This window comes from Zonotrichia albicollis, chromosome 3 (genome assembly GCF_047830755.1).
Source record: "Zonotrichia albicollis isolate bZonAlb1 chromosome 3, bZonAlb1.hap1, whole genome shotgun sequence".
Classification (NCBI taxonomy): domain Eukaryota; kingdom Metazoa; phylum Chordata; class Aves; order Passeriformes; family Passerellidae; genus Zonotrichia; species Zonotrichia albicollis.
In genome coordinates, this window is record NC_133821.1 from 15848518 (window position 1) to 15860532 (window position 12015).

The following is a 12015-nucleotide window of genomic DNA, read 5'->3' on the forward strand; positions in this document are numbered from 1 at the left end:
CATCGTACTCTTTGGAGACCTCAGTTTGAGAAAAAAGAATGTTTTCCTTCTGTTGTTCTGAAGGGCTCCAAGAGCATTCTCTAATATTGATTTCTTAACTGGTTCCATAAAGCTTGGTGCACTAAAAACACTTGGTTTAAACTGAAATTTACCTGAACCAATATTAACTGTTTTCTTTTTAAAGTTGACCTCCTTTATATTAGCTTGACATAATTTAAAACAGGTAACAGTTTTGAATATCTTACATGTGCAGGACAGCATTATTTGCAAGGATGAGTTGAGCTTGTGTGCATGGAGTCTCCTCCTCCCTCCCTGTCCAGCTTTTGTGCACATGGTTGAGGTTCTGGGTGAGTTTTAGTGCTGGGAAGGTGGAGAAAGGTCATGACAGGTAGGGAGGGATGCTTTGTGCTCTGTAGGTATTCCCCACTGCAGAAAAGTCAGAGCTAATGAGGGTGATAAATGTCTTGATCAGGAAAAGTCCAAACAAGGTGCTGCTGCAGGTAGCTCTTTAAAAATAGAAAATTGGATTTTGAGTTTCCTGACTTGTGACTCACACTATGTGACTAGATGTTTTAAAAATGTGTGCATACAAGAAGAATGGGTGCCTAAAAATTTAGATGACACAGGGAGTATTTAACTAAGTAGGGTGTGTGTTCTGTGGTTTGTTTTTGGTTTGTGGTTTGGGTGGGTTTGTTGTTTTTATTGTTGTGTTTTGTTTTCTTTTTTCTTACAGTTAATATGACCTGGACAAAATAACCAGGATTGGTTTTGAAATGTCTGGTCAGTGAAGGGAGGTGCATATATATTAAAAAAATCCTCTTTGTATTTAATTTCCTGATATTTGCAAAGTGCTTTCAGTTCTATGGGTGACAACACTAAACACGAAGGGGCTGATGTCAATTTTTCAAGCTTTGATGCAGTGTGTTGGTATTGGGGGAGGAGGGTGTGGCAGCACACAGGACAGTTTGCTGTTTCTATTTGTGTTAACACAGCTGAGTGCTGTGCAGTATGTGATTAGTCATGTTTGCTTTTCCAGCATATCAGATACAGCTCTCTTAGAAAATCTGTAGGAAAACTTTATAATTGAATTAAGCATGATGTTTTTCCTTCAGCAACAGTTAGAAAACACCAACTTCAAGCCAGCCTGAGGTTTTGCTTACTTTGGGGCTACTCAAGCATGTGATGGCATCTGTCTTGGGTACTTAATTGCACCTAGGAAGAAACTTTGGGATTATTCCTCTACAGTCATCTAGAAAATACCTTCAGATTGTTCTCTTTACTTATTCCAGAGGTATACAACCTGCAGCAGGCAACACAATCTAAAAAGTGAGTTAAATATTATCATTTGAGTCAAGTGCTCCACCTGCCTGCATGGTGTCCCTCTTGCTACCAGCATTAAGGGCAGTTCCCTACTGGAGTTAATTACTCTCTGTGTGGTAGGACTTGGTGTGGTTGGAGCCTCATTAAATTCTTTGCTGAATTGTGTAGAGCACAATGTTTTCTGCCCTTTACATATCAGGGCATTTAAGTTTTGGATTGTTTTATAGTGCTTTCATCAGTGTTTTACAAAACTATCACAGTAAAAGACTACAGAGTAAAGAAAATTCATGTCTTAGTTCTGCAGGCTGTAAGTAGAGATGGCTACTGTGTTGAGTTTGTTTTGAAACATCTGCTGATAATTTCACCATGTATTTTAGTTACCTATTTAATTTCAAAGAGCAGTTGTTACAGCAATGTTTACTTATTTGAGACTCCTAGTACGTTAGTAAAACTCTTGTGGCGCTGGTTAAGATACACAGGTTGAAAATAACACCAAAATCTGGACATAAAATTAGTTTATTTCGTATTTTGTTTGGTAAACTTCTGAAGATTCACTGCTGCTTACAGTTACTGATCAGAATGGCCCGATTTCTTGCCTGTGGCAGTATGTTTGTCCTGTTCCTTTCACAGCTTTGTTTGCTGAGGTTTTCACCTTTGGGTATGCAGTGATGGTGAGTTATGGTACCTGCCAGACTTCCTAGAATTTTAGATTCTGGAAGGAGCTTTCCTGCTAACAGGACAAGGAAGGAGTACAGTTCTAAGCACTCATGTTAGTAATCCAAGGCTGTAGTTTGAATAAAGAAAAATGCTAATAGTGCATACATTGAAACAAACAAACAAAATCCTGTAAATCTGTTAACTCTTAGTTTTGCCCCGGGGTAATCAGAGTTCAGTTTACACTTAAATAATAGCTTGTGGAAACAACAAATAATGCAATTTATCCTCATCCTTTCTGTGGAGGTGAGAGACAGGATGAGGTGTAATAACTGAACAGAACCAGGCAGACTGCAGTGCTGACACTTGGATTGGACTTTTCCAGGGGTCCATCAGGGTGAGGAATCTTGGCTATAGCTAAGCAGTGGTGGTGTCTGAATTTTAAATTGGTCAGCAGTCATGAGTGTAATGATGTTGAATTTCCTTTGCAAACACTGAGATGATAACAAATCCCAGGCACTGGTGTTACTTTGGTATGGTTTTCATTGTGGTCATTTTGATTTCCTTTCTTTGTAAGGCACCTAAAAAACAAATGGAGAAAGAATAAGCTACTTAATCAGCAGAGCTTGTGCTTTTGCTATATTTTAGAGTTCTCATTCCTTCTAGAAGAGGTTGTTTGTGCTCTAAAAGAGATGATGTACCAAAAACGGTCTTGGGTTTTGTAGGAGGTGGTGTTGGAAGAAATTAGAAGTACTATTAGGGGAGTGTAAAGGAGTTGAGAGAAATGTATTTGCCAGCAAAGTCAGTAATTGCACAGAAATAAGAAGTAGGAGACAGTGAGTGTCTCAATGTTAAAAAATAACCTGCAATGTAATATTACTGGAGTGTGACTCTTGCCTCAAGGAAATTCATGCCATTGTTTGAGTATGCTGTAGGGCAAGTTTTGGAGCAGTTATCAAAATAGCTTAGTAATTCAATTTAATTTCCCCATCAAGACTTTAGTCCCTGCCCTCTGCTGTCGATAAGTTACTATTTCAAGTTGCTTATCTCTTATTCTAATTCTCCATTATGGGAACTCTAGATTGCTGCATGAAATGTATAATACTTTGTTTTTCTGGGGGCCTTTATATTCCTGATGTGCCTAAGTCACACATGGCACTGAGGCCTCTTATTTTTTAAGCCATACTTTCTAGCCTAGAACTGAAATTACACCTCTTTGGCAACAGCATTCTGTGTGGTATTCCTGTAATGCTTTCATGGAATCGCTAAGACTGATGTTGTAAAGCCCATATTATAAGGTTTTTCTGCTCTTTTTACTTTTTCCTCCAACAAAATGAAATTAATGTTCCAAGTCCTGAAAGTAAGGAGGAAGAAAAGGTAGGTTATCACATTTAATGGAAATATAAATTAAATATTATATGCAGTGGATGGAGAAGGAAGATAGGGAGGGATTACAGTTTTTATTACAAATAAATATCAGCCTGGTTTTGATCTGGTGGTGATCATCAGTGTGAGGTGACCAAAAGCAGTGAAATATTGTGTGTGTCTGCCACCTGGGCATTTCATGTATCCTGTAGGGCTTGTGCACTGCTGGTGGAGGAAATTCTCATCCCTCCTGCTGCTGCTGTATAAGCAAACAGCGTGGGGTCTGCTGGCCTGCTGCATGGAGCAACCACTGGCCTTGTCAATAATTGGGATATCTTTCATTTGGTTTTTCATATGTCAGAACACTGAAAAAAGTTGTCTCACCTGGAAGAACTGTACAGAAATGGTCTAATAATTCCAAATTCAAATAAACTAAAGAGCTGGATTGGGAGTGCAATACAGGTTTGCCTGTCAGATACAGGACAGCAGAGCACTGCAGACAAGTTTGAACATAAATCATCTTTACTGTGTCATGTTTTATGCTTCACAAAGCTGTGTGGTAAGTTAATAGCACTGTATGTGGAAACTTCATTCTTTTGAAGAACTGAGTGTCTCTGGAAATGGAAATGCTTAATGTTTTAAGGCTCACTAGATGTTAAATTCAAAGTTAAACTTTCATGTGAGTTTTAATAGGACAGGAACATCTTAAACTTCCCAATTATCCCTCTACTTAAGGAGGCTGGCAGTGTGTTTGAAACTAAGTAAACATTGACCAAATATGAGCATGAAAATAGTGAGGTGCCTGAGGTCTGATGAAAGCAGAGGAAACTGGTGATTGAACTGGTGGTGTGTTCATTAGGAAATCAAATGTGGTTTGTTGCACTTTATCTCCAGCCTATGTCTTAACAGTTTGTCTAAGCATGAGCATTTTCCTCATTTTCCTCTTCAGCCTGGTGAGTTTTGTGGACTAAACTTGTCATTTCTGGTAGCAGTAAAGAATGTGTACAAACACAAAATACTTGATTTCATCCAGAAACAACCAAACTCTGTTTGTACTAAATTACTATTAAAAATTTTAATATAGTAACTTAATGCCTAATTTTTTTCTTTTCACCCACTGATATTTGTTAGAATAGCAGGCTTGATTTTTTTTTTTTTAAGAAAACAACCAAAAACTGTGAAAGGAACACTATGAAATAACAGCACTTAATTCAGAGTGTTGAAGTGACTCCTAAATATAGGAAACTGTTTTTTTCTGTAATCCTAAAAACAATACCCAAGGAAAACAAGTAAACATGGAACTACAAAAAAAAACCAAAACCTCAGGCAGTGTCAGTTTGTTACTGTTATATGTTATGGAGCTATGCAAACAATTTATGTCAACACCTATGTAAGCAGTGTGAGTTGCCCTGTTGTGTTCTGTGCTGTCATGCAGTCTGAAATATGAGAATTGCTGATTTGGGGCCCTTTTCTTGATAAAATGTTTCTCTGGAAAACCTGAGTAATGCAAGGTTTGAAGGGTGATGGCTATAGAGAGAGCAGGTGAAAATGGGAGATCTGAGGAATGAGATAGGAACTACTTGGAGCCCCATCAGGCAGGGAAGAAATTCATGGATAGCTTAATTGCTGCAATGTTGTTGAAAAGCCAACAAAAGAAATTGAGTAATGAAACATTACTTAGAGCTGTCTTTCTGAAGGGCATAGTAGAATGGTTTCTACTGTTCTGTTTAGGCTCAAACGTTTTCTGAAACTTCAGTCAACCTTTTTCCCCTGACTGCTGCTTTCTGTCATGTCAGAGGATGAAGTTTTTGCTGCTGCAGCAGAAGTACCTGGAATACCTGGAGGATGGCAAGGTCCTGGAGGCACTTCAGGTTCTACGCTGTGAACTGACGCCTCTGAAATATAACACAGAACGCATTCATGTCCTCAGTGGGTAAGTGTTTGCACTTTGAGAGCTCTTGCAGAGATGTTCTTTAAGGAATTCTGTAGCTTTTGGTAGCTGATGTTGTGAAGACTCAAGCTGTATTAAAGCTGCTATCCTGGTGGATAATAAGCTGTACTGAGATGTGATAAAATGCTGAGTAAAGAATGCTGTTCAGTAGACAGTGTTTTGTTTCAGATGCTTGAAAACAACCTGATGATGATTTACTCTAATACTACTAGAACCCAAATTAATACATATGTATGGTTTTCTGATCATGAGAATTATTAGCCAGTTACCTTAAAATTTAATTGAGTATAATCTGGTTTGTTCTTAGATGAAAATAAGACAATTCTACCATCCTAAAATTGCTTATGCTTTGTTTTCTTTTTGTATGGGCAGTTTGCAAATATTTGTTCAGAAGACGTGTGAAATAGTTCCCTGCCTTTTCCCTGTTGGTCTCAAACTCAACTTACCTGTTCCCAGTTCATTAAAAATGTTATGATCTGTACTGTATCGTGCTTAAAAGTGAAAAGAATGATTCCAAAAAGACTTGGTCTGTTGGTGTATGTGCCCTTTTGAAACAGGTACCTGATGTGTAGCCATGCAGAAGACTTGCGTGCAAAAGCAGAGTGGGAAGGGAAAGGAACAGCTTCCAGATCTAAACTTTTGGACAAACTCCAGAGTAAGATGTTCTAGTGTTTAGAATTTCTTCTCATCTCTGTTAAATCCAGTATAACTTACACATCCCAGGGAACTGGCTGTGTTTCTTGGTTGGTTGGATTTTTGTATTTCTTGGTTCATGGGGATACCTTTAGGTGCCTTTACCCTTTGGTCTTCTGTACTTTAGCTTTTGGTGTCTCTGATAACCTGTTTGTAATAAGAACTGTTACTTCTTAGCTCTGCTGCATGCAGTAGTGATATACCTTGGTGATTAAATGGGGTTTAGGGAGGGGTGGGGGTGTGTGTGTTATAAGTGCCTGCCACAGTGAGTGGTGGAAACTGAGTGTGGCCTATCACCTGTAGTGATACTGGTGCTGGTTGATAGTGGTCTCACACTTTGCTCTGAATTATGGTTTCTCCTCTCTCTTGTGGCTGTTGTAGTACTCTGGACCAGAGTTCTAAAACCCATGGTATTCTTTATTTTCATAGTGCTGATAGAGAATTCCCTAAAGGAACCCAGCTGATGGTGTTGTCATGCAACATTATAGATTTTGTAGAATACTGAATTTTGAATTAGCTTGTGTAAAGTGCTTGTTGGCCAGGACAGTGCACTCTGGAACAACAAACACCTTGCATACAGCTCTGCTTCCCACAAATTCATGCTTCTAATTCCAGGTGTATAGCTGTACATTCCAATTCAACAAGCTGCGTGCTATTATTTACTCAGATCTCTTCCAAAACCACTCAAATCAAAGTATGCTCTTACTTGTAACTTGCATTTGAGAAGTCTTTTTTTCTTCATTTGTTTATTTTTTCTTCCTGACTCCTCTGAAGCCTACCTGCCCCCATCAGTGATGCTTCCTCCGAGGCGTTTACAGAACCTGCTGCGCCAGGCTGTGGAACTGCAGCGGGACCGGTGCCTCTATCACAACACCAAACTCGACAGCAACCTCGACTCTGTCTCGCTGCTAATAGATCACGTTTGTAGTAGGTAAGGAGCCTTCCTGACTCCTGAGATGGGCAACCTTTTCTTGGTCTTTTAAAATGGTCAGAAACGTGAGGGCTGTTCTGAGGTGTTTAACGGGATTTGACTGGGAAAAAGCAGTTCTTGATAAATGAGCAGTGGAGGTGGGGAGTAAAGGAGGTGTGGAGAGGAGATTTTGGTAGCTGGATGTGGGGTAATGGGATCAGACTGAAGGTTAAAAATTTTAATCAGATTGGTGTAAAAAGAAGATACTGCTATGCTAATCCATAGCCACTTGTTTCCAGTCTGTTTGTTCATCAACACAGGATTGCTGTGTTTTTCCACTGGAGATTCAGTGGTGTGTTCCTTACCCAGACTTTGTCTCCAAGGGTACTGGAATGTAGGAAGCCTGCTGAGGCATGGTTCTATGAACTCAACTTTCAGCTGTAACTTTCAGAGTGGACACAGGTGCATTTAGGCACAAAGGTTAAGACAGAGGAGAAATGTGCAATAGATTTTTCTGAGTTACATAATATATAACATAAATAATAAAAAGAACTATTTTCTCAGATATGTAAGGTAGTAAGGATTGAGTGTCTCTTATACCTTTATATTGGCTCTTTAGACTGTCTGGATAACTTTTTTTTGGTGACAAAATGGAGGCTGCTTCTGAACCTTCAAAATGCAATACTCTTAATAGACATGAAACAGGAAGGTGTTTGTTTTTAACAAATGGCTGACTTGAGCAGTTTTTCCTCATCCAGCAAAACTTGGCTAAGGACCCAAAACTCAGTGTAGCTTTTATGGAAAACTGCTGTGCTGTGCATGGTGGATTAAGGGAATAAGGGCTGTATGGGATATCCTTATATATTTGTCCATATAACAGGCTAACACTTGGGCTTGCAGGGGAATTGTTTTCAGTTAAGGTTAGCTCCTCTGAGGAAGTTAATTAAAAACTGATAAACTTGATTATAGAAATTTTCTGAACTCAGCTGCTCTGACTTGCATTCTTGGGTTACTTGGAGTCAGTTTTTAAAGATGCAGACTTCCACAGTACTTTGCTGTAGCCATCTTAGTGTTTGCAAAGTACTGTCTTTGGCACTTTATGTATTCAAGTAGTCTTTTAGCTTACAATTTTGCTGCATTGCATTGTTTCAGCATTGTAAATGTGTGTGCAGACATTTGAATGTTGCCCATTTTAAGAGCTATTGGAAATGGTCATCTACTGGTATTGTGGTTTCCCTTGTTCAGAAGTGAGTCTTAAAATCAGACTACCTAGAAGAGATTTAACCTTTACAGAAGTTCATGAGTAGTATTGGCTGTTGTGCAACAGGTTTGATATTACTAATAAAATCCCAAGGAGCATTCCAGATCACTGTGAAGAGCTTGGCTTCAAAGAGCCAGATAGAAAAGGCACTATATGCAACAAACCTGGGTTTGAATTTCCCCCACCTTAATTATTTGCTGACATAGAAGTTTGGATTTTTGTTTTGTTGGTTCCTTTTTTTTTGGCTAAAGTAGTACTTCCTAAATTTGCGTATTTGCTGTGTATATACATAGATACTCATGGCTGCTGTAATAAGAAGAACCCCAACCTAAAAAGTACCCAAAAATCCACTTAAAAGAAAAGCTTCCATTCTGTCCTCACCCTATTGTAGCTGCTTGTTGCAGGGGTCTGGCTCCAGTTTGTGGTTTGCTGTACTGCTGCCATGCTTGGGCATAGTGAGGTGAGTTAGGCAGTGGAAGCCAAATTTTGATGAAGGTGACAGAAGTAACAGTGGTCTGAAAGCTCAGACAGTTTGAGTCCTGTGCTACTTAATTGATGGAACACTGAGAAGTTTCCCCCTTTTATTGGAACTAATCCCTTTTGGACTTATGGCAATATTTTGGTTAAGCATGCTTGAATTGCACTGACAGGCAAAATGACTTTTAACTGTAAAACTCACTTGATAAGAGTGGGAGGTATGAGTGAGGCACTGCTGGGAGTAAAGGTGAAGGATTTCAGAGATTTTGATAGCAGAGAATTGATGCTCTTGGGGATGATGATTTTTGGTTTTGAGAACCTTCAGCCTAGTTGGATGTGTTGGGGTTTTTTGTTCATTTGCCTTTTTTGTTTTCTTTGTTGAGGAATAAATCTTTCATTGTATGTACAGGGACTAAAACTGTAGCTATTTAGTGTTTTATTCTATAGTTTTGAACTTGTGTAAATACAACAACAGTAAACTTTATTAGATGCTTTATCTTAGTAAGTGAATGACATAATTCAGGTGTTTTGTGCTGAACAGAACAATTTGTAAAGAAACACTTCAAAAAAGATGAAGAAAAACCTTTGAGCTTCAGTAATATCTAATGACCAAAACCAGAAGCTGTTAAGACAACTGGTTCTGGTTTCTTGTTTCAAGACTGCTGCTATTTCCTTCCACAGCCAGGTTATTTAATGTGGCTTTGCTATCTGTGAGTCAAACTTGCTGAGTTCTGTTTCACTAGTTAGGTGAGGAGGACTCTTTGTGGGAGCACTCTGGTCCAACTGGGTTGTGAGCAGTGTAATTCAGCATTGGGATGTGTCTGCAGCAGCCCTAATGTCTGTGTCACCCCTTTAGGAACTAAAAGTATCTTACTGTGAAAATGGTGTGCTCCAGCATTGTCCTGCTTGCTTTTCATGTCTGCAAAACTTTGGCTGCTTTTCTTAAGCTTTAAGATGGAAGAGCTGTTGTTCCACAGAGTGTTATTTTGAAATGAAATGTGCTGAAAAGACTTTCCTGGGACGCAGCATGCCCCTTGTACTTTGTGTGAATTAGGGATGCAGCCTCACCTCCTAGGGCAAGTTGCTGTTCAGAGCAAAAACATTAATTTATAACAGTATAGCTAAATAATAATGAAACACTGCTCCTGTAGGTGCACATCTCTGTGTGAGGGCTTGCCTGCTTCCCTCTAGACTTGAAGGGAAACAAAATCTTCTTTCATGGGTGGGGCTTCTTTTACTTTGTGTTCAGTGTTCTTCCAGGGGCAGCCAGGCAGTTCCTGGTGTGCTGAAAGCAGGAGCAGGACACACTTGGATTTCTCTGTGAACAAATAAGTATAGACATACCAAGGAAGGCAAATATAGATATATATGTACATCTTATCCTTCTCTACCATAAGAGTGGAAATGAGACTGTATGGTTGTTCAGTGCTCCTTGATAGCCTTGGAGCACAGACCAGGAAGCCTCTTCTAATAAAAGAAAGTGCACTGAGGGGGTACAGACACTGTGTGAAGCAGAACTTTTTCCAGCTTCAGAGAAGAGGTAGTTTGTTAGGTGTCTATCAGCCTGACTGCACCCAAACTGTATTTGTAAACATTAATGGGAAGGAAGGAAGTTTTCTGCTTAAATTAATTTTAGGGGTTGTTTAACTTTTGCTGGGTGGATTGTGATGTGGTTTTGTTGTTTTTTGATTGGTTTTTTGGAGCCAGTTTATCTGCAGTGATAAATACAACTGAACATTCAAGGGCACCATCATTCCCTTAGTGTCGCTGTGTCCCATCAGAGTTGTGTTTACCTCTTGCACTGGGTGCTGTAAAAACTCAGCCTAAGACTAAACCACTTCAGCATCTCTGCAGTTGAAGAAAATGTATCTGTGGTTAGAGATTATCTTTTAGTGCATCTGAACAATGAACTTCTACCTCCTGCAGTATTATTTCAAAATAAAGACATCTGCTGTAAAAGCCTACATTTATTTTATCTTAGCTCTGAAATTCATATTTGAGAGCTTGTAGGCAAGATTTAAATCAAATAGAACTTGTCTCCAGTTCTCACCTAACTTAATAATTTGACTGTTAGCTTTTTTTTTGGTGTGTAACTAGAATATTAAATATTGGTTGTAGAGGAATGTTTCAATCTTGTTCAGTAATTTATCATGTAATATTTTGCTTGATAAACTCAGCATTTTTACAAAATAGTTTAGATTTTGTGAGGGAGAATGTTCAAGCTGAAAGCTCAATGTATCTTGCTAGTTATGCTAAGATATTGTATTTGGTACTCTGCAAAGGTGAAAAATGACAAAACAAAGGCAGAGAAACATCTAGTTTATTGCAAGGTAACATTCAGGAAAAGAAAGTTCTATGTAAGAATCATTTCCTAGCAAGATATAACTGAGTTAGATACCTACAAAAACCTCATGAGGAAAAACACTGCACCTATGGTTCAAAGAGACCTATGCTATAGTATTTTCTATACAGTAGAAAATGACATGGTAATAAACTGTTACACTCCTGATGAGGTCAGTTTAATTCCAAGTTCTGTGAAAGAATAACAAATTATCTAGGTGAAATAAGAACAGTTCTATGTTCTTATGGTTAGTTATGATGACTTAAGGTGAAATAAGAACAGTTCCGTGTTCTTATGGTTAATTATGATGACTTAAGGTGAAATAAGAACAGTTCTGTGTTCTTATGGTTAGTTATGATGACTTAATGGTGTGAGCTTGTTGCCAGGTGAGACACTTCATTCTGTACTTACTTGAAGCAGCTGTTCATCAAGGGGGTTGCTAAGTTGTTTGGCCTTGCGCTTAAATAAGATTTTTGTTTGACTGTTTTTTTTAAATAGCTTACAACTTAAAAAAAAAAATTAAAAAATTAAAAAATCTTACAGCTTTCTTATTAATGTGTGCCTTTTCCCTTTGTTTTGGCAGGAAACAGTTCCCCTGCTATACCCAGCAGATCCTAACGGAGCACTGTAACGAAGTGTGGTTCTGCAAATTCTCCAACGACGGCACGAAATTAGCAACAGGATCTAAGGACACAACTGTTATTATATGGCAGGTTGATCCAGTAAGTGTGAAAATGGAATGAACTTGTCTTGCCCTTTCCTTTCAGCTTTCTCCTGCTAGGATGGTGTTGATTTTTGTAGGGCAGGCTGACATGGACTGTAGCCCTGTTACATCCCATTCCCTGGGATGTAAGTCTGGTAAATCTCATAGCAGTAGGATATTTTGTACATCTTTCCTGCTCATATCTATTGGTACATAAATAAAGAGGTTGATTGATGAATCTAAGCCTGTTTTAACTTGTAGAAGTGATTATGAAAGTATGTCCATATATTTCATAATAATTGAAGACTGGGAATAAACTTGAACATACACAGCATTTGAA

General features: G+C 38.6%; 1 protein-coding gene across 1 annotated transcript in view; it reads left to right on the forward strand.

The window, feature by feature from the left end:
• Positions 1-12015, forward strand: part of WDR26 (WD repeat domain 26) — a 32579-nt gene that overhangs the window by 4145 nt on the left and 16419 nt on the right. Inside the window, exons 4-7 of the mRNA XM_005488492.4 lie at positions 5136-5272; positions 5848-5945; positions 6758-6914; positions 11556-11694. Coding sequence (XP_005488549.3) covers positions 5136-5272; positions 5848-5945; positions 6758-6914; positions 11556-11694 — 531 coding nt within the window. The remainder of the gene's footprint in view (positions 1-5135; positions 5273-5847; positions 5946-6757; positions 6915-11555; positions 11695-12015) is intronic.